Below are 21,611 nucleotides of genomic sequence, written 5' to 3' on the forward strand. Positions count from 1 at the left end.
GGAGCGCCGCACTGTCAGAGGGTCAGTACTGAGGGAGTGCAGCACTGTCAGAGGGTCAGGACTGAGGGAGTGCCGCACTGTCAGAGGGTCAGTACTGAGGGAGCGCCGCACTGTCAGAGGGTCAGTACTGAGGGAGTGCAGCACTGTCAGAGGGTCAGTACTGAGGGAGTGCCGCACTGTCAAAGGGTCAGTACTGAGGGAGTGCCGCACTGTCAGAGGGTCAGTATTGGGGGGAGTGCCGCACTGTCAGAGGGGCAGTACTGAGGGAGTGCCGCACTGTCAGAGGGTCAGTACTGAGGGAGCGCCGCACTGTCAGAGGGTCAGTACTGAGGGAGTGCTGCACTGTCAGAGGGTCAGTACTGAGGGAGTGCCGCACTGTCAGAGGGTCAGTACTGAGGGAGTGCTGCACTGTCAGAGGGTCAGTGCTGAGGGAGTGCCGCACTGTCAGAGGGTCAGTACTGAGGGCGTGCCGCACTGTCAGAGGGTCAGTACTGAGGGAGTGCCGCACTGTCAGAGGGTCAGTATTGGGGGGAGCGCCGCACTGTCAGAGGGTCAGTACTGAGGGAGTGCCGCGCTGTCAGAGGGTCAGTACTGAGGGAGCGCCGCACTGTCAGAGGGTCAGTACTGAGGGAGTGCTGCACTGTCAGAGGGTCAGTACTGAGGGAGTGCCGCACTGTCAGAGGGTCAGTACTGAGGGAGTGCTGCACTGTCAGAGGGTCAGTGCTGAGGGAGTGCCGCACTGTCAGAGGGTCAGTACTGAGGGAGTGCCGCACTGTCAGAGGGTCAGTACTGAGGGAGTGCCGCACTGTCAGAGGGTCAGTATTGGGGGGAGCGCCGCACTGTCAGAGGGTCAGTACTGAGGGAGTGCCGCGCTGTCAGAGGGTCAGTACTGAGGGAGCGCCGCACTGTCAGAGGGTCAGTACTGAGGGAGTGCTGCACTGTCAGAGGGTCAGTACTGAGGGAGTGCTGCACTGTCAGAGGGTCAGTACTGAGGGAGCGCCGCACTGTGCGAGGGTCAGTACTGAGGGAGTGCCGCGCTGTCAGAGGGTCAGTACTGAGGGAGTGCCGCACTGTCAGAGGGTCAGTACTGAGGGAGCGCTACACTGTCAGAGGGTCAGTGCTGAGGGAGCGCCGCACTGTCCGAGGGTCAGTATTGGGGGGAGCGCCGCACTGTCAGAGGGTCAGTACTGAGGGAGTGCAGCACTGTCAGAGGGTCAGTACTGAGGGAGTGCCGCACTGTCAGAGGGTCAGTACTGAGGGAGCGCCGCACTGTCAGAGGGTCAGTACTGAGGGAGTGCAGCACTGTCAGAGGGTCAGTACTGAGGGAGTGCCGCACTGTCAGAGGGTCAGTACTGAGGGAGTGCAGCACTGTCAGAGGGTCAGTACTGAGGGAGTGCCGCACTGTCAGAGGGTCAGTACTGAGGGAGTGCCGCACTGTCAGAGGGTCAGTATTGGGGGGAGTGCCGCACTGTCAGAGGGGCAGTACTGAGGGAGTGCCGCACTGTCAGAGGGTCAGTACTGAGGGAGTGCAGCACTGTCAGAGGGTCAGTACTGAGGGAGTGCTGCACTGTCAGAGGGTCAGTACTGAGGGAGTGCCGCACTGTCAGAGGGTCAGTACTGAGGGAGTGCCGCACTGTCAGAGGGTCAGTACTGAGGGAGTGCCGCGCTGTCAGAGGGTCAGTATTTGGGGGAGCGCCGCACTGTCAGAGGGTCAGTACTGAGGGAGTGCCGCGCTGTCAGAGGGTCAGTACTGAGGGAGCGCCGCACTGTCAGAGGGTCAGTACTGAGGGAGCCCCGCACTGTCAGAGGGTCAGTACTGAGGGAGTGTGGCACTGTCGGAGGGTCAGTATTGAGGGAGTGCTGCACTGTCGGAGGGTCAGTACTGAGGGGGTGCCACACTGTCAGAGGGCCAGTACTGAGGGAGCGCCGCACTGTCACAGGGTCAGTACTGAGGGAGCGCTGCACTGTCGGAGGGTCAGTACTGAGGGAGTGCCGCACTGTCAGACGGTCAGTGCTGAGCGAGTGCCGCATTGTCCGAGGGTCAGTACTGAGGGAGCCCCGCACTGTCAGAGGGTCAGTACTGAGGGAGTGTGGCACTGTCGGAGGGTCAGTACTGAGGGAGTGCTGCACTGTCGGAGGGTCAGTACTGAGGGGGTGCCACACTGTCAGAGGGCCAGTACTGAGGGAGCGCCGCACTGTCACAGGGTCAGTACTGAGGGAGCGCTGCACTGTCGGAGGGTCAGTACTGAGGGAGTGCCGCACTGTCAGAGGGTCAGTGCTGAGGGAGTGCCGCACTGTCAGAGGGTCAGTACTGAGAGAGTGCCGCACTGTCAGAGGGTCAGTACTGAGGGAGCGCCGCACTGTCAGAGGGTCAGTACTGAGGTCATGCCGCACTGTCAGAGGGTCAGTACTGAGGGAGTGCCGCACTGTCACAGGGTCAATATTGGGGGGAGCGCCGCACTGTCAGAGGGTCAGTACTGAGGGAGTGCCGCACTGTCAGAGGGTCAGTACTGAGGGAGTGCCGCACTGTCAGAGGGTCAGTACTGAGGGAGTGCCACACTGTCAGAGAGTCAGTACTGAGGGAGTGCTGCACTGTCAGAGGGTTAGTACTGAGGGAGTGCCTCACTGTCAGAGGGTCAGTACTGAGGGAGTGCCGCACTGTCAGAGGGTCAGTGCTGAGGGAGCGCCGCACTGTCAGAGGGTCAGTACTGAGGGAGCGCCGCACTGTCAGAGGGTCAGTACTGAGGGAGCGCCGCACTGTCAGAGGGTCAGTGCTGAGGGAGTCCCGCCCTGTCAGAGGGTCAGTACTGAGGGAGTGCCGCACTGTCAGAGGGGCAGTACTGAGGGAGTGCCGCACTGTCAGAGGGTCAGTACTGAGGGAGTGCCGCACTGTCAGAGGGTCAGTACTGAGGGAGTGCTGCACTGTCAGAGGGTCAGTACTGAGAGAGTGCTGCACTGTCAGAGGGTCAGTACTGAGGGAGTGCTGCCCTGTCAGAGGGTCAGTACTGAGGGAGTGCTGCACTGTCAGAGGGTCAGTACTGAGGGAGCGCCGCACTGTCAGAGGGTCAGTACTGAGGGAGTGCTGCACTGTCAGAGGGTCAGTACTGAGGGAGTGCCGCACTGTCAGAGGGTCAGTACTGAGGGAGTGCTGCACTGTCAGAGGGTCAGTGCTGAGGGAGTGCCGCACTGTCAGAGGGTCAGTACTGAGGGCGTGCCGCACTGTCAGAGGGTCAGTACTGAGGGAGTGCCGCACTGTCAGAGGGTCAGTATTGGGGGGAGCGCCGCACTGTCAGAGGGTCAGTACTGAGGGAGTGCCGCGCTGTCAGAGGGTCAGTACTGAGGGAGCGCCGCACTGTCAGAGGGTCAGTACTGAGGGAGTGCTGCACTGTCAGAGGGTCAGTACTGAGGGAGTGCCGCACTGTCAGAGGGTCAGTACTGAGGGAGTGCTGCACTGTCAGAGGGTCAGTACTGAGGGAGTGCCGCACTGTCAGAGGGTCAGTACTGAGGGAGTGCCGCACTGTCAGAGGGTCAGTATTGGGGGGAGCGCCGCACTGTCAGAGGGTCAGTACTGAGGGAGTGCCGCGCTGTCAGAGGGTCAGTACTGAGGGAGCGCCGCACTGTCAGAGGGTCAGTACTGAGGGAGTGCTGCACTGTCAGAGGGTCAGTACTGAGGGAGTGCTGCACTGTCAGAGGGTCAGTACTGAGGGAGCGCCGCACTGTCAGAGGGTCAGTACTGAGGGAGTGCCGCACTGTCAGAGGGTCAGTATTGGGGGGAGCGCCGCACTGTCCGAGGGTCAGTACTGAGGGAGTGCCGCACTGTCAGAGGGTCAGTACTGAGGGAGTGCCGCACTGTCAGAGGGTCAGTACTGAGGGAGCGCTGCACTGTCAGAGGGTCAGTGCTGAGGGAGCGCCGCACTGTCCGAGGGTCAGTATTGGGGGGAGCGCCGCACTGTCAGAGGGTCAGTACTGAGGGAGTGCAGCACTGTCAGAGGGTCAGTACTGAGGGAGTGCCGCACTGTCAGAGGGTCAGTACTGAGGGAGCGCCGCACTGTCAGAGGGTCAGTACTGAGGGAGTGCAGCACTGTCAGAGGGTCAGTACTGAGGGAGTGCCGCACTGTCAGAGGGTCAGTACTGAGGGAGTGCCGCACTGTCAGAGGGTCAGTATTGGGGGGAGTGCCGCACTGTCAGAGGGGCAGTACTGAGGGAGTGCCGCACTGTCAGAGGGTCAGTACTGAGGGAGTGCCGCACTGTCAGAGGGTCAGTACTGAGGGAGTGCTGCACTGTCAGAGGGTCAGTACTGAGGGAGTGCCGCACTGTCAGAGGGGCAGTACTGAGGGAGTGCTGCACTGACACAGGGTCAGTACTGAGGGAGTGCTGCACTGTCAGAGGGTCAGTACTGAGAGAGTGCCGCACTGTCAGAGGGTCAGTACTGAGGGAGTGCTGCACTGTCAGAGGGTCAGTGCTGAGGGAGTGCCGCACTGTCAGAGGGTCAGTACTGAGGGCGTGCCGCACTGTCAGAGGGTCAGTACTGAGGGAGTGCTGCACTGTCAGAGGGTCAGTACTGAGGGAGCGCCGCACTGTCAGAGGGTCAGTACTGAGGGAGTGCCGCACTGTCAGAGGGTCAGTATTGGGGGGAGCGCCGCACTGTCAGAGGGTCAGTACTGAGGGAGTGCAGCGCTGTCAGAGGGTCAGTACTGAGGGAGCGCCGCACTGTCAGAGGGTCAGTACTGAGGGAGTGCTGCACTGTCAGAGGGTCAGTACTGAGGGAGTGCCGCACTGTCAGAGGGTCAGTACTGAGGGAGTGCTGCACTGTCAGAGGGTCAGTGCTGAGGGAGTGCCGCACTGTCAGAGGGTCAGTACTGAGGGAGTGCCGCACTGTCAGAGGGTCAGTACTGAGGGAGTGCCGCACTGTCAGAGGGTCAGTATTGGGGGGAGCGCCGCACTGTCAGAGGGTCAGTACTGAGGGAGTGCCACGCTGTCAGAGGGTCAGTACTGAGGGAGCGCCGCACTGTCAGAGGGTCAGTACTGAGGGAGTGCTGCACTGTCAGAGGGTCAGTACTGAGGGAGTGCTGCACTGTCAGAGGGTCAGTACTGAGGGAGCGCCGCACTGTCAGAGGGTCAGTACTGAGGGAGTGCCGCACTGTCAGAGGGTCAGTATTGGGGGGAGCGCCGCATTGTGCGAGGGTCAGTACTGAGGGAGTGCCGCACTGTCAGAGGGTCAGTACTGAGGGAGTGCCGCACTGTCAGAGGGTCAGTACTGAGGGAGCGCTGCACTGTCAGAGGGTCAGTGCTGAGGGAGCGCCGCACTGTCCGAGGGTCAGTATTGGGGGGAGCGCCGCACTGTCAGAGGGTCAGTACTGAGGGAGTGCAGCACTGTCAGAGGGTCAGTACTGAGGGAGTGCCGCACTGTCAGAGGGTCAGTACTGAGGGAGCGCCGCACTGTCAGAGGGTCAGTACTGAGGGAGTGCAGCACTGTCAGAGGGTCAGTACTGAGGGAGTGCCGCACTGTCAGAGGGTCAGTACTGAGGGAGTGCAGCACTGTCAGAGGGTCAGTACTGAGGGAGTGCCGCACTGTCAGAGGGTCAGTACTGAGGGAGTGCCGCACTGTCAGAGGGTCAGTATTGGGGGGAGTGCCGCACTGTCAGAGGGGCAGTACTGAGGGAGTGCCGCACTGTCAGAGGGTCAGTACTGAGGGAGTGCCGCACTGTCAGAGGGTCAGTACTGAGGGAGTGCTGCACTGTCAGAGGGTCAGTACTGAGGGAGTGCCGCACTGTCAGAGGGGCAGTACTGAGGGAGTGCTGCACTGACACAGGGTCAGTACTGAGGGAGTGCTGCACTGTCAGAGGGTCAGTACTGAGAGAGTGCCGCACTGTCAGAGGGTCAGTACTGAGGGAGTGCTGCACTGTCAGAGGGTCAGTACTGAGGGAGTGCTGCACTGTCAGAGGGTCAGTATTGAGGGAGTGCCGCACTGTCAGAGGGTCAGTACTGAGGGAGCGCCGCACTGTCAGAGGGTCAGTACTGAGGGAGTGCTGCACTGTCAGAGGGTCAGTACTGAGGGAGTGCCGCACTGTCAGAGGGTCAGTACTGAGGGAGCGCTGCACTGTCAGAGGGTCAGTGCTGAGGGAGTGCCGCACTGTCAGAGGGTCAGTACTGAGGGCGTGCCGCACTGTCAGAGGGTCAGTACTGAGGGAGTGCCGCACTGTCAGAGGGTCAGTATTGGGGGGAGCGCCGCACTGTCAGAGGGTCAGTACTGAGGGAGTGCCGCGCTGTCAGAGGGTCAGTACTGAGGGAGCGCCGCACTGTCAGAGGGTCAGTACTGAGGGCGTGCCGCACTGTCAGAGGGTCAGTACTGAGGGAGTGCCGCACTGTCAGAGGGTCAGTACTGAGGGAGTGCCGCACTGACACAGGGTCAGTATTGGGGGGAGCGCCGCACTGTCAGAGGGTCAGTACTGAGGGAGTGCCGCACTGTCAGAGGGTCAGTACTGAGGGAGTGCCGCACTGTCAGAGGGTCAGTACTGAGGGAGCGCCGCACTGTCGGAGGGTCAGTACTGAGGGAGTGCCGCACTGTCAGAGGGTCAGTATTGGGGGGAGCGCCGCACTGTCCGAGGGTCAGTACTGAGGGAGTGCCGCACTGTCAGAGGGTCAGTGCTGAGGGAGTGCTGCACTGTCAGAGGGTCAGTACTGAGGGAGCGCCGCACTGTCAGAGGGTCAGTACTGAGGGAGTGCTGCACTGTCAGAGGGTCAGTACTGAGGGAGTGCCGCACTGTCAGAGGGTCAGTACTGAGGGAGTGCCGCACTGTCAGAGGGTCAGTACTGAGGGAGCGCTGCACTGTCAGAGGGTCAGTGCTGAGGGAGCGCCGCACTGTCCGAGGGTCAGTATTGGGGGGAGCGCCGCACTGTCAGAGGGTCAGTACTGAGGGAGTGCAGCACTGTCAGAGGGTCAGTACTGAGGGAGTGCCGCACTGTCAGAGGGTCAGTACTGAGGGCGTGCCGCACTGTCAGAGGGTCAGTACTGAGGGAGTGCCGCACTGTCAGAGGGTCAGTACTGAGGGAGTGCCGCACTGTCAGAGGGTCAGTACTGAGGGAGTGCCGCACTGACACAGGGTCAGTATTGGGGGAGCGCCGCACTGTCAGAGGGTCAGTACTGAGGGAGTGCTGCACTGTCAGAGGGTCAGTACTGAGGGAGTGCCGCACTGTCAGAGGGTCAGTACTGAGGGAGTGCTGCACTGTCAGAGGGTCAGTGCTGAGGGAGTGCCGCACTGTCAGAGGGTCAGTACTGAGGGAGTGCCGCACTGTCAGAGGGTCAGTGCTGAGGGAGTGCCGCACTGTCAGAGGGTCAGTATTGGGGGGAGCGCCGCACTGTCAGAGGGTCAGTACTGAGGGAGTGCCGCGCTGTCAGAGGGTCAGTACTGAGGGAGTGCCGCACTGTCAGAGGGTCAGTACTGAGGGAGTGCTGCACTGTCAGAGGGTCAGTACTGAGGGAGTGCTGCACTGTCAGAGGGTCAGTACTGAGGGAGCGCCGCACTGTCAGAGGGTCAGTACGGAGGGAGTGCCGTACTGTCAGAGGGTCAGTATTGGGGGGAGCGCCGCACTGTCCGAGGGTCAGTACTGAGGGAGTGCCGCACTGTCAGAGGGTCAGTACTGAGGGAGTGCCGCACTGTCAGAGGGTCAGTACTGAGGGAGCGCTGCACTGTCAGAGGGTCAGTGCTGAGGGAGCGCCGCACTGTCCGAGGGTCAGTATTGGGGGGAGCGCCGCACTGTCAGAGGGTCAGTACTGAGGGAGTGCAGCACTGTCAGAGGGTCAGTACTGAGGGAGTGCCGCACTGTCAGAGGGTCAGTACTGAGGGAGCGCCGCACTGTCAGAGGGTCAGTACTGAGGGAGTGCAGCACTGTCAGAGGGTCAGTACTGAGGGAGTGCCGCACTGTCAAAGGGTCAGTACTGAGGGAGTGCCGCACTGTCAGAGGGTCAGTATTGGGGGGAGTGCCGCACTGTCAGAGGGGCAGTACTGAGGGAGTGCCGCACTGTCAGAGGGTCAGTACTGAGGGAGCGCCGCACTGTCAGAGGGTCAGTACTGAGGGAGTGCTGCACTGTCAGAGGGTCAGTACTGAGGGAGTGCCGCACTGTCAGAGGGTCAGTACTGAGGGAGTGCTGCACTGTCAGAGGGTCAGTGCTGAGGGAGTGCCGCACTGTCAGAGGGTCAGTACTGAGGGCGTGCCGCACTGTCAGAGGGTCAGTACTGAGGGAGTGCCGCACTGTCAGAGGGTCAGTATTGGGGGGAGCGCCGCACTGTCAGAGGGTCAGTACTGAGGGAGTGCCGCGCTGTCAGAGGGTCAGTACTGAGGGAGCGCCGCACTGTCAGAGGGTCAGTACTGAGGGAGTGCTGCACTGTCAGAGGGTCAGTACTGAGGGAGTGCCGCACTGTCAGAGGGTCAGTACTGAGGGAGTGCTGCACTGTCAGAGGGTCAGTGCTGAGGGAGTGCCGCACTGTCAGAGGGTCAGTACTGAGGGAGTGCCGCACTGTCAGAGGGTCAGTACTGAGGGAGTGCCGCACTGTCAGAGGGTCAGTATTGGGGGGAGCGCCGCACTGTCAGAGGGTCAGTACTGAGGGAGTGCCGCGCTGTCAGAGGGTCAGTACTGAGGGAGCGCCGCACTGTCAGAGGGTCAGTACTGAGGGAGTGCTGCACTGTCAGAGGGTCAGTACTGAGGGAGTGCTGCACTGTCAGAGGGTCAGTACTGAGGGAGCGCCGCACTGTGCGAGGGTCAGTACTGAGGGAGTGCCGCGCTGTCAGAGGGTCAGTACTGAGGGAGTGCCGCACTGTCAGAGGGTCAGTACTGAGGGAGCGCTACACTGTCAGAGGGTCAGTGCTGAGGGAGCGCCGCACTGTCCGAGGGTCAGTATTGGGGGGAGCGCCGCACTGTCAGAGGGTCAGTACTGAGGGAGTGCAGCACTGTCAGAGGGTCAGTACTGAGGGAGTGCCGCACTGTCAGAGGGTCAGTACTGAGGGAGCGCCGCACTGTCAGAGGGTCAGTACTGAGGGAGTGCAGCACTGTCAGAGGGTCAGTACTGAGGGAGTGCCGCACTGTCAGAGGGTCAGTACTGAGGGAGTGCAGCACTGTCAGAGGGTCAGTACTGAGGGAGTGCCGCACTGTCAGAGGGTCAGTACTGAGGGAGTGCCGCACTGTCAGAGGGTCAGTATTGGGGGGAGTGCCGCACTGTCAGAGGGGCAGTACTGAGGGAGTGCCGCACTGTCAGAGGGTCAGTACTGAGGGAGTGCAGCACTGTCAGAGGGTCAGTACTGAGGGAGTGCTGCACTGTCAGAGGGTCAGTACTGAGGGAGTGCCGCACTGTCAGAGGGGCAGTACTGAGGGAGTGCTGCACTGACACAGGGTCAGTACTGAGGGAGTGCTGCACTGTCAGAGGGTCAGTACTGAGAGAGTGCCGCACTGTCAGAGGGTCAGTACTGAGGGAGTGCTGCACTGTCAGAGGGTCAGTACTGAGGGAGTGCTGCACTGTCAGAGGGTCAGTATTGAGGGAGTGCCGCACTGTCAGAGGGTCAGTACTGAGGGAGCGCCGCACTGTCAGAGGGTCAGTACTGAGGGAGTGCTGCACTGTCAGAGGGTCAGTACTGAGGGAGTGCCGCACTGTCAGAGGGTCAGTACTGAGGGAGCGCTGCACTGTCAGAGGGTCAGTGCTGAGGGAGTGCCGCACTGTCAGAGGGTCAGTACTGAGGGCGTGCCGCACTGTCAGAGGGTCAGTACTGAGGGAGTGCCGCACTGTCAGAGGGTCAGTATTGGGGGGAGCGCCGCACTGTCAGAGGGTCAGTACTGAGGGAGTGCCGCGCTGTCAGAGGGTCAGTACTGAGGGAGCGCCGCACTGTCAGAGGGTCAGTACTGAGGGAGTGCCGCACTGTCAGAGGGTCAGTACTGAGGGAGTGCTGCACTGTCAGAGGGTCAGTACTGAGGGAGTGCCGCACTGTCAGAGGGTCAGTACTGAGGGAGTGCCGCACTGTCAGAGGGTCAGTACTGAGGGAGTGCCGCGCTGTCAGAGGGTCAGTATTTGGGGGAGCGCCGCACTGTCAGAGGGTCAGTACTGAGGGAGTGCCGCGCTGTGCGAGGGTCAGTACTGAGGGAGTGCCGCACTGTCAGAGGGTCAGTATTGGGGGGAGCGCCGCACTGTCCGAGGGTCAGTACTGAGGGAGTGCCGCGCTGTCAGAGGGTCAGTACTGAGGGAGCGCCGCACTGTCAGAGGGTCAGTACTGAGGGAGTGCTACACTGTCAGAGGGTCAGTACTGAGGGAGTGCTGCACTGTCAGAGGGTCAGTACTGAGGGAGCGCCGCACTGTCAGAGGGTCAGTACTGAGGGAGTGCCGCACTGTCAGAGGGTCAGTACTGAGCGAGTGCCGCACTGTCAGAGGGTCAGTACTGAGGGAGCGCCGCACTGTGCGAGGGTCAGTACTGAGGGAGTGCCGCACTGTCAGAGGGTCAGTATTGGGGGGAGCGCCGCACTGTCCGAGGGTCAGAACTGAGGGAGTGCCGCACTGTCAGAGGGTCAGTGCTGAGGGAGTGCTGCACTGTCAGAGGGTCAGTACTGAGGGAGCGCCGCACTGTCAGAGGGTCAGTACTGAGGGAGTGCTGCACTGTCAGAGGGTCAGTACTGAGGGAGTGCCGCACTGTCAGAGGGTCAGTACTGAGGGAGTGCCGCACTGTCAGAGGGTCAGTACTGAGGGAGCGCTGCACTGTCAGAGGGTCAGTGCTGAGGGAGCGCCGCATTGTCCGAGGGTCAGTATTGGGGGGAGCGCCGCACTGTCAGAGGGTCAGTACTGAGGGAGTGCAGCACTGTCAGAGGGTCAGTACTGAGGGAGTGCCGCACTGTCAGAGGGTCAGTACTGAGGGAGTGCCGCACTGTCAGAGGGTCAGTACTGAGGGAGTGCCGCACTGTCAGAGGGTCAGTACTGAGCGAGTGCCGCACTGTCAGAGGGTCAGTGCTGAGGGAGCGCCGCACTGTCAGAGGGTCAGTACTGAGGGCGTGCCGCACTGTCAGAGGGTCAGTACTGAGGGAGTGCCGCACTGTCAGAGGGTCAGTACTGAGGGAGTGCCGCACTGACACAGGGTCAGTATTGGGGGGAGCGCCGCACTGTCAGAGGGTCAGTACTGAGGGAGTGCCGCACTGTCAGAGGGTCAGTACTGAGGGAGTGCCGCACTGTCAGAGGGTCAGTACTGAGGGAGCGCCGCACTGTCGGAGGGTCAGTACTGAGGGAGTGCCGCACTGTCAGAGGGTCAGTATTGGGGGGAGCGCCGCACTGTCCGAGGGTCAGTACTGAGGGAGTGCCGCACTGTCAGAGGGTCAGTGCTGAGGGAGTGCTGCACTGTCAGAGGGTCAGTACTGAGGGAGCGCCGCACTGTCAGAGGGTCAGTACTGAGGGAGTGCTGCACTGTCAGAGGGTCAGTACTGAGGGAGTGCCGCACTGTCAGAGGGTCAGTACTGAGGGAGTGCCGCTCTGTCAGAGGGTCAGTACTGAGGGAGCGCTGCACTGTCAGAGGGTCAGTGCTGAGGGAGCGCCGCACTGTCCGAGGGTCAGTATTGGGGGAGCGCCGCACTGTCAGAGGGTCAGTACTGAGGGAGTGCAGCACTGTCAGAGGGTCAGTACTGAGGGAGTGCCGCACTGTCAGAGGGTCAGTACTGAGGGAGCGCTGCACTGTCAGAGGGTCAGTGCTGAGGGAGCGCCGCACTGTCCGAGGGTCAGTATTGGGGGGAGCGCCGCACTGTCAGAGGGTCAGTACTGAGGGAGTGCCGCACTGTCAGAGGGTCAGTACTGAGGGAGTGCCGCACTGTCAGAGGGTCAGTACTGAGGGCGTGCCGCACTGTCAGAGGGTCAGTACTGAGGGAGTGCCGCACTGTCAGAGGGTCAGTACTGAGGGAGCGCCGCACTGTCAGAGGGTCAGTACTGAGGGAGTGCCGCACTGACACAGGGTCAGTATTGGGGGGAGCGCCGCACAGGGGCGGAACAGTGGTTAGCACGGCCGGGTTTGGGTCACTGTCTCTATGGAGGTCGCACTTTCTCCCCGTGTGTCTGCCTGGGTTTCTTCCGGGTGCTCCTGTTTCCACCTACAGTCCAAAGATGTGCCGGTTAGGTGGATTGGCCATGATAAATTGCCCCTTGGTGTCCAAAGTTAGTGGTATTGCAGGGTTAGGGTGAGGCTTGGGCCTAGGTTGTGGTGCTCTTTTGGAGAGTTTGGTGCAGACTCAATGGGCCGAATGGCCCCTTCTTATGGTTCTATAATCACATTGCTGTTTGTGGGATCTTGCTGTGCGTAAATTGATTGCCGAGCTTTCTACATTACAGCAGCGGGGCACAGATGGTGCTCAAATCTGCGCACATCTACACCACTTTGCGTTAACGTAAACTGATCACAACTGTGCAGTTGTTCCTCGATCTTTTCCGTGACTGGTTGCTACCAAGCTGAAGAAAGAAATCCTTTGATCAAAAGTTTTCATCTCCTTGGAGTGGCTTTGAGCCGATCCGCATCCAACAACCTGCTCTGAAAGCTCTGATCACGTTTCAACAGCTGCGACCGTCCACAAACCGTGAACCACATTGTCCATAAAACTACCCACAATGTTTGAAAACAAAAGGTTAATTTGCCTCGGCTCACAACGGGAGGGCCACTTTTTAAACAGAGACGGGATCTGCCTCTCCATCAATAGCTAATGGGCTCCTCGTACAGCCCATCGCTGGCGCAGGTTAAAAAGAGTATTTTGCTGATTATTGTTTATTGTTGATGGGTGTAAATGTGGGAGAAAATGTGAAAAAGGAGAATAAAAATATATTTTTAAAAAAAGAGTATTTTGGTGGCACAGTGGTTAGCACTGCTGCCTCACCTGTGCCGAGGATCCGGTTCAATTCCCCCTCGGACACTGCCCTTGTGCAGTTTGCACATTGTCCCCGTGTCTGCGTGGGTCTCACCCCCACAACCCAGTGTAGGTGGATTGGCCACACCAAATTGTCCCTTAATTGGAAAGAAAAGAATTGGTTCCACTAAATTTAAAAGAAGAGTATTTCAGTGGCCATGAAATGCTTTGGGCATGGCCCGAGGTGGTGAAAGCGCAAGGTAACTATAACCCCTCTCTTTCTGCCTCCCTACAGCTGGTCTACAAGAGGTTCCAGGTGCCCTGTCCACTGCCTGTATATGGAAATGAGACCCAGCATAGCCAGATCGTTTATTCGAAGATTGAAAACCACACGATCGAGGAGGAGTGCACAGCAAAACTATTCACCATCAATCCTCAGGTTCATATCCAACCTCATCTTCGAGTGTTCGATGGGGACAGTGTAGAGGGAGCTTTACTCTGTATCTAACCCCGTGCTGTACCTGTCCTGGGAGTGTTTGATGGGGACAGTGTAGAGGGAGCTTTACTCTGTATCTAACCCCGTGCTGTACCTGTCCTGGGAGTGTTTGATGGGGGACAGTGTAGAGGGAGCTTCACTCTGTACCTAACCCCGTGCTGTACCTGTCCTGGGAGTGTTTGATGGGGACAGTGTAGAGGGAGATTTACTCTGTATCTAACCCCGTGCTGTACCTGTCCTGGGAGTGTTTGATGGGGACAGTGTCGAGGGAGCTTTACTCTGTATCTAACCCCGTGCTGTACCTGTCCTGGGAGTGTTTGATGGGGACAGTGTAGAGGGAGCTTTACTCTGTATCTAACCCTGTGCTGTACCTGTGCTGGGCTTGTTTGATGGGGACAGTGTAGAGGGAGCTTTACTCTGTATCTAACCCCGTGCTGTACCTGTCCTGGGAGTGTTTGATGGAGACAGTGTAGAGGGAGCTTTACTCTGTGTCTAACCCCGTGCTGTACCTGTCCTGGGAGTGTTTGATGGGGACAGTGTAGAGGGAGCTTTACTCTGTATCTAACCCTGTGCTGTACCTGTCCTGGGAGTGTTTGATGGGGACAGTGTAGGGGAGCTTTACTCTGTACGTAACTCTGTGCTGTACCTGTGCTGGGCTTGTTTGATGGGGACAGTGTAGAGGGAGCTTTACTCTGTATCTAACCCCGTGCTGTACCTGTCTTGGGAGTGTTTGATGGGGACAGTGTAGAGGGAGCTTTACTCTGTATCTAACCCCGTGCTGTGCCTGTCCTGGGAGTGTTTGATGGGGACAGTGTAGAGGGATCTTTACTCTGTATCTAACCCCGTGCTGTACCTGTCCTGGGAGTGTTTGATGGGGACAGTGTAGAGGGATCTTTACTCTGTATCTAACCCCGTGCTGTACCTGTCCTGGGAGTGTTTGATGGGGACAGTGTAGAGGGAGCTTTACACTGTATCTAACCCCGTGCTGTACCTGTCTTGGGAGTGTTTGATGGGGACAGTGTAGAGGGAGCTTTACTCTGTATCTAACCCCGTGCTGTACCTGTCCTGGGAGTGTTTGATGGGGACAGTGTAGAGGGAGCTTTACTCTGTATCGAACCCCGTGCTGTACCTGTCTTGGGAGTGTTTGATGGGGACAGTGTAGAGGGAGCTTTACTCTGTATCTAACCCCGTGCTGTACCTGTCCTGGGAGTGTTTGATGCGGACAGCGTAGAGGGAGCTTTACTCTGTATCTAACCCCGTGCTGTGCCTGTCCTGGGAGTGTTTGATGGGGACAGTGTAGAGGGAGCTTTCCTCTGTATCTAACCCTGTGCTGCCCCTGTCCTGGGAGTGTTTGATGGGGACAGTGTAGAGGGAGCTTTACTCTGTATCTAACCCTGTGCTGCCCCTGTCCTAGGAGTGTTTGATGGGGACAGTGTGGAGGGAGCTTTACTCTTTATCTAACCCCGTGCTGTACCTGTCCTGGGAGTCTTTGATGGGGACAGTGTAGAGGGAGCTTTACTCTGTATCTAACCCCGAGCTGTACCTGTCCTGGGAGTGTTTGATGGGGACAGTGTAGAGGGAGCTTTACTCTGTATCTAACCCTGTGCTGCCCCTGTCCTAGGAGTGTTTGATGGGGACAGTGTGGAGGGAGCTTTACTCTTTATCTAACCCCGTGCTGTACCTGTCCTGGGAGTCTTTGATGGGGACAGTGTGGAGGGAGCTTTACTCTTTATCTAACCCCGTGCTGTACCTGTCCTGGGAGTGTTTGATGGGGACAGTGTAGGGGGAGCTTTACTCTGTATGTAACCCCATGCTATACCTGTCCTGGGAGTGTTTGATGGGGACAGTGTGGAGGGAGCTTTACTCTGTATCTAACCCCGTGCTGTACCTGTCCTGGGTGTTTGATGGGGACAGTGTAGGGGGAGCTTTACTCTGTACGTAACTCTGTGCTGTACCTGTGCTGGGAGTGTTTGATGTGTTTTTCAATTGGTTGTGACCTTTAATGGTTAGTTTGTTCTGTTTATAGAGTTTAATGTTGGAATGTAATTTGTTAACAGACGGCCTACACTATTCCTATTCTTGCTTTCGCGTTCGTCTGTCACCCAGAGGTACTCCCAATCTACACGGAGCTCAGGAGGTAAGCTGAACCTTGGAGGCTTCATGGTGGGAGACAAATGAATCACTGGCTGGCAAAGAACAATGGGTCAGAGACTGAGTTTTCTGGAGTTACCCAGCACACAACATGGCATTCGGCCCATCTTCTCAATGCCGATATTTCTGCTCCCAGTCATCTTCCACCCTCCCTACTTCATCTCTCCCATATCCTGTCCTCATGGGCGAGATTCTCCGACCCCCTGCAGTCCCTGCAACCCTCCCTCTCTGTAACCTCCTCCAGCCCCGACAACCCTTAAAGAGAGGTTACAGAGATGGGTATCGGGGGATGCTTCAGAGGCTGGAATTTGAGGAGCGCAGAGATTTTGGAGGTTGTGGGGGCTGGAGGAGGTTACAGCCCCTACACCCCTCCCTATCTCTGTAACCTCCTGCAGCCCTCCCTATCGCTGTAACCTCCTCCAGCCCCTACACCCCTCCCTATCTCTGTAACCTCCTCCAGCCCCTACACCCCTCCCTATCTCTGTAACCTCCTCCAGCCCCTACACCCCTCCCTATCTCTGTAACCTCCTCCAGCCCCTACAACCCTCCCTATCTCTGTAACCTCCTCCAGCCCCTATAACCCTCCCTATCTCTGTAACCTCCTCCAGCCCCTACACCCCTCCCTATCTCTGTAACCTCCTCCAGCCCCCACACCCCTCCCTATCTCTGTAACTTCCTCCAGCCCCTACACCCCTCCCTATCTCTGTAACCTCCTTCAGCCCCCACAACCCTCCAAAATCTCTGCGCTCCTCAAATTCCAGCCTCTGAAGCATCCCCCGATACCCATCGATCCATCATTGGCGGCCGCACCTTCAGCAGACTGGGGGCCTTAGGTTCTGGAATTCCCTCTCTGAAACCCCCCCCCCCGCTCTCTCCCATCCTCCTATCAGCCTATCCTTAAACCCAACCTCCTTGAATAAGCTGCCGGCTGCAAGTCGCTGGTATCTCCTCATGTGGCTCGGGGTGAAATTCCTGTTTGATTAACGCTCGGGTGATCTGCTTGGAGTGGTGTGTGTTGCGGTGTTAAACGTACCTTTCCAGTGCATGTTGTGGGGGAGTGTTAGTGCCCAGTCTGCCTTCTCCCAACATCCTGCTGGACCAACTGGGAGTTGTGGAGTGGGATGAAGCCAACTTGACATTCTGAGAACTCTCTCTTTGTCTTTCAGCCCAACTAAGTTAAGGATGCAAAGAGTTGCAAACATCTCAATTGCAGCAATGTTTGTGATGTACCTCATCACGGCTCTATTTGGATACCTCACCTTTTACGGTAAGTAACCTCAGCTTTGTGTAAGGTAAAATAATGGGATCTAGTCTCAGATGGATAAAAGTGATACGTACAGCAAAACATATATTGTATCTTAGTTGGACCAAAAATTGGAGCACTGTGCACAGTTCCAGTCTCCGTATCCCTTGGTTAGACCCACACTGGGAGCACTGTGCACAGTTCCAGTCTCCGTATCCCTTGGTTAGACCCACACTGGGAGCACTGTGCACAGTTCCAGTCTCCGTATCCCTTGGTTAGACCCACACTGGGAGCACTGTGCACAGTTCCAGTCTCCGTATCCCTTGGTTAGACCCACACTGGGAGCACTGTGCACAGTTCCGGTCTCCATATCCCTCGGTTACACCCACACTGGGAGCACTGTGCACAGTTCCAGTCTCCATATCCCTTGGTTACACCCACACTGGGAGCACCGTGCACAGTTCCAGTCTCCATATCCCTCGGTTAGACCCACACTGGGAGCACCGTGCACAGTTCCAGTCTCCATATCCCTCGGTTAGACCCACACTGGGAGCACTGTGCACAGTTCCAGTCTCCATATCCCTCGGTTAGACCCACACTGGGAGCACTGAGCACAGTTCCAGTCTCCATATCCCTTGGTTAGACCCACACTGGGAGCACTGTGCACAGTTCCAGTCTCCATATCCCTTGGTTAGACCCACACTAGGAGCACTGTGCACAGTTCCAGTCTCCATATCCCTTGGTTACACCCACACTGGGAGCACTGTGCACAGATCCAGACTCCATATCCCTCGGTTAGACCCACACTGGGAGCACTGTGCACAGTTCCAGTCTCCATATCCCTTGGTTAGACCCACACTGGGAGCACTGTGCACAGTTCCAGTCTCCATATCCCTTGGTTAGACCCACACTGGGAGCACTGTGCACAGTTCCAGTCTCCATATCCCTTGGTTAGACCCACACTGGGAGCACTGTGCACAGTTCCAGTCTCCATATCCCTTGGTTACACCCACACTGGGAGCGCTGTGCACAGTTCCAGTCTCCATATCCCTTGGTTAGACCCACACTGGGAGCACTGTGCACAGTTCCAGTCTCCATATCCCTTGGTTACACCCACACTGGGAGCGCTGTGCACAGTTCCAGTCTCCATATCCCTTGGTTCGACTCACACTGGGAGCACTGTGCACAGTTCCAGTCTCCATATCCCTTGGTTAGACTCACACTGGGAGCACTGTGCACAGTTCCAGTCTCCATATCCCTTGGTTAGACTCACACTGGGAGCACTGTGCACAGTTCCAGTCTCTGTATTCCTTGGTTAGACTCACCCTGGGAGCACTGTGCACAGTTCCAGTCTCTGTATCCCTTGGTTACCCCCACACTGGGAGCACTGTGCACAGATCCAGTCTCCATATCCCTTGGTTAGACCCACACTGGGAGCACTGTGCACAGTTCCAGTCTCCATATACCTCGGTTAGACCCACACTGGGAGCACTGTGCACAGTTCCAGTCTCCATATCCCTTGGTTACACCCACACTGGGAGCGCTGTGCACAGTTCCAGTCTCCATATCCCTTTGTTAGACCCACACTGGGAGCAGTGCACAGTTCCAGTCTCCATATCCCTTGGTTAGACCCACACTGGGAGCACTGTGCACAGTTCCAGTCTCTGTATTCCTTGGTTAGACCCACCCTGGTAGCACTTTTGGTGCACAGTTCCAGTCTCTGTATCCCTTGGTTAGACCCACACTTATAGCACTGTGCACAGTTCCAGTCTCCATATCCCTTGGTTAGACCCACACTGGGAGCACTGTGTACCGTTCCAGTCTCTGTATCCCTTGGTTAGACCCACACTTGGAGCACTGTGCACAGTTCCAGGCTCTGTATTCCTTGGTTAGACCCACACTGGGAGCACTGCACAGTTCCAGTCTCTATTATTTGGTTAGACTCACACTGGGAGCACTGTGCACAGTTCCAGTCTCTGTATCCCTTGGTTAGACCCACACTGGGAGCACTTAGCACAGTTCCAGTCTCCATATTCCTTGGTTAGACCCACGCTGGGAGCACTGTGCACAGTTCCAGTCTCCATATCCCTTGGTTAGACCCACACTGGGAGCACTGTGCACAGTTCCTGTCTCCATTCCTTGGTTAGACCCACACTGGGAGCACTGTGCACAGTTCCAGACTCCATATCCCTTGGTTAGACCCACACTGGGAGCACTGCACAGTTCCAGTCTCTGTATTCTTTGGTTAGACTCACACTGGGAGCACTGTGCACAGTTCCAGTCTCCATATCCCTTAGTTAGACTCACACTGGGAGCACTGTGCACAGATCCAGTCTCCATATCCCTTGGTTAGACCTACACTGGGAGCACTGTGCACAGTTCCAGTCTCCATATCCCTCGGTTAGACCCACACTGGGAGCACTGTGCACAGTTCCAGTCTCCATATCCCTTGGTTACACCCACACTGGGAGCACTGTGCACAGTTCCAGTCTCCATATCCCTTGGTTAGACCCACACTGGGAGCACTGTGCACAGTTCCAGTCTCTGTATTCCTTGGTTAGACCCACCCTGGGAGCACTGTGCACAGTTCCAGTCTCTGTATCCCTTAGTTAGACCCACACTTGGAGCACTGTGCACAGTTCCAGTCTCCATATCCCTTGGTTAGACCCACACTGGGAGCACTGTGCACCGTTCCAGGCTCTGTATTCCTTGGTTAGACCCACACTGGGAGCACTGCACAGTTCCAGTCTCTGTATTCTTTGGTTAGACTCACACTGGGAGCACTGTGCACAGTTCCAGTCTCTGTATCCCTTGGTTAGACCCACACTGGGAGCACTTAGCACACTTCCAGTCTCCATATTCCTTGGTTAGACCCACGCTGGGAGCACTGTGCACAGTTCCAGTCTCCATATCCCTTGGTTAGACCCACACTGGGAGCACTTAGCACAGTTCCAGTCTCCATTCCTTGGTTAGACCAACACTGGGAGCACTGTGCACAGTTCCAGACTCCATATCCCTTGGTTAGACCCACACTGGGAGCACTTAGCACAGTTCCAGTCTCCATTCCTTGATTAGACCCACACTGGGAGCACTGTGCACAGTATCTTGGTATTATCGAGGGATATAGAGACACTGGAGAAGGTGCAAGGACAATGCCAGAACTGAGAGGTTCTAACATTCAGGAGAGATTGGACTAGCCGGGAGAGTGCTTTTCTCGAGAAACGAGAAGCTGTGGGGGTGACCTGATCGAGGTGTGTAAAATGATGAAGGGGTTTCGACAGGGTCGACGTAGAGAAGATGTTTCCACTTGTGTCGGGGGAGGGGGAGAGACCAGAACCCGGGGGGCCGTCAATACAAGACAGAGACTAATCAACCCAATCGGGGGGAATTCAGGAGAAACATCTTTACCCAGAGAGTGGGGAGAATGTGAGACTCAGTCCCACAGGGAGTGGGGAGAATGTGGGATTCGCACCCACGGGGAGTGGGGAGAATGTGGGACTCGCTCCCACAGGGAGTGGGGAGAATGTGGGACTCGCTCACACAGGAAGTGGGGAGAATGTGGGTCTCGCTCCCACAGGGTGGGGAGAATGTGGGACTCGCTCCCACAGGGAGTGGGGAAAATGTGGGACTCGCACCCACAGGGTGGGGAGAATGTGGGATTTGCTCCCACAGGGAATGGGAAGAATGTGGGACTCGCTCCCACGGGGAGTGGGGAGAATGTGGGACTCGCTCCCACGGGGAGTGGGGAGAATGTGGGACTCGCACCGACGGGGGATGGGGAGAATGTGGGACTCGCTCCCACAGGGAGTGGGGAGAATGTGGGACTCGCTCCCACGGGGAGTGGGGAGAATGTGGGACTCGCACCCACGGGGGATGGGGAGAATGTCGGACCCACTTCCATAGGGAGTGGGGAGAATGTGGGACTCGCTGCCACAGGGAATGGCGAGAATGTAGGACTCGTTCCCAGAAGGAGTGGTCGAGGTGAATCGTATTGATGCGTTAAAGGGGAAATGGGGAAGCCGGATAAACACAGCAGGGAGACAGGAATGGAAGGATATGAGGGACCGGGCTGGGGGGATGAAGTCAGCGGGTGGGAAGAAGCTGGGGCGAAATTCTCCCCCAATGGCGCGATGTCCGCCGACTGGCGCCAAAGACGGCGCCAATCAGACGGGCATCGCGCCAGCCCAAAGGTGCGGAATGCTCCGCATCTTTGGCGGCCTAGCCCCAACATTGAGGGGCTAGGCCGACGCCGGAGGGATTTCCGCCCCGCCAGCTGGCGCGGAAATGCGGCGCATGCGCGGGTGCGTCAGCGGCCGCTGAAAGTTTCCCGCGCATGCGCAGTGGGGAGAGTCTCTTCCGCCTCCGCCATGGTGGAGGCCGTAGCGGAGGCGGAAGGGAAAGAGTGCCCCCACAGCACAGGCCCGCCTGCGGATCGGTGGGCCCCGATCGCGGGCCAGGCCACCGTGGGGGCACCCCCTGGGGTCAGATCGCCCCGCGCCCCCCCCAGGACCCCGGAGCCCGCCCACGCCGCCTGGTCCCGCCAGTAAATACCAGGTTTGATTTACGCCGGCGGCACAGGCAATTTCTGGGCGGGACTTCGGCTCATCCGGGCCGGAGAATTGAACGGGGGGTCCCGCCAACCGGCGCGGCCCGATTCCCGCCCCCGCCCAATCTCCGGTACCGGAGACTTCGGCGGGGGCGGGGGCGGGATTCACGGCGGCCAACGCCCATTCTCCGACCCGTTGGGGGGTCGGAGAATGACGCCCCAGGTGTGGGGGGCAGGACACCAGCGTGAAGATGGGCCGAATGGACTGTTTGTGTGCCCTGAGTTCAGCAGAAAACTCAGAACCTGTCTTGCACAATCTGAAGAG

The 21,611-nt window shown here is 58.0% G+C and overlaps 1 protein-coding gene across 2 annotated transcripts in view; it reads left to right on the top strand.

The window, feature by feature from the left end:
* The window catches only part of slc38a5b (solute carrier family 38 member 5b), a 76,307-nt gene that overhangs the window by 40,276 nt on the left and 14,420 nt on the right, over window positions 1–21,611 (top strand). For both annotated transcript variants that reach the window (XR_011937598.1, XM_072487867.1), the window contains exons 9-11: window positions 13,146–13,289; window positions 15,404–15,483; window positions 16,664–16,764. Coding sequence is in view for 1 of the 2 variants with exons in the window: in XM_072487867.1 (XP_072343968.1) it covers window positions 13,146–13,289; window positions 15,404–15,483; window positions 16,664–16,764 (325 nt within the window). In the remaining variant the exon portion in view is untranslated. The remainder of the gene's footprint in view (window positions 1–13,145; window positions 13,290–15,403; window positions 15,484–16,663; window positions 16,765–21,611) is intronic.

The sequence above is a fragment of the Scyliorhinus torazame genome, chromosome 22 (assembly GCF_047496885.1).
Source record: "Scyliorhinus torazame isolate Kashiwa2021f chromosome 22, sScyTor2.1, whole genome shotgun sequence".
Taxonomy (NCBI): domain Eukaryota; kingdom Metazoa; phylum Chordata; class Chondrichthyes; order Carcharhiniformes; family Scyliorhinidae; genus Scyliorhinus; species Scyliorhinus torazame.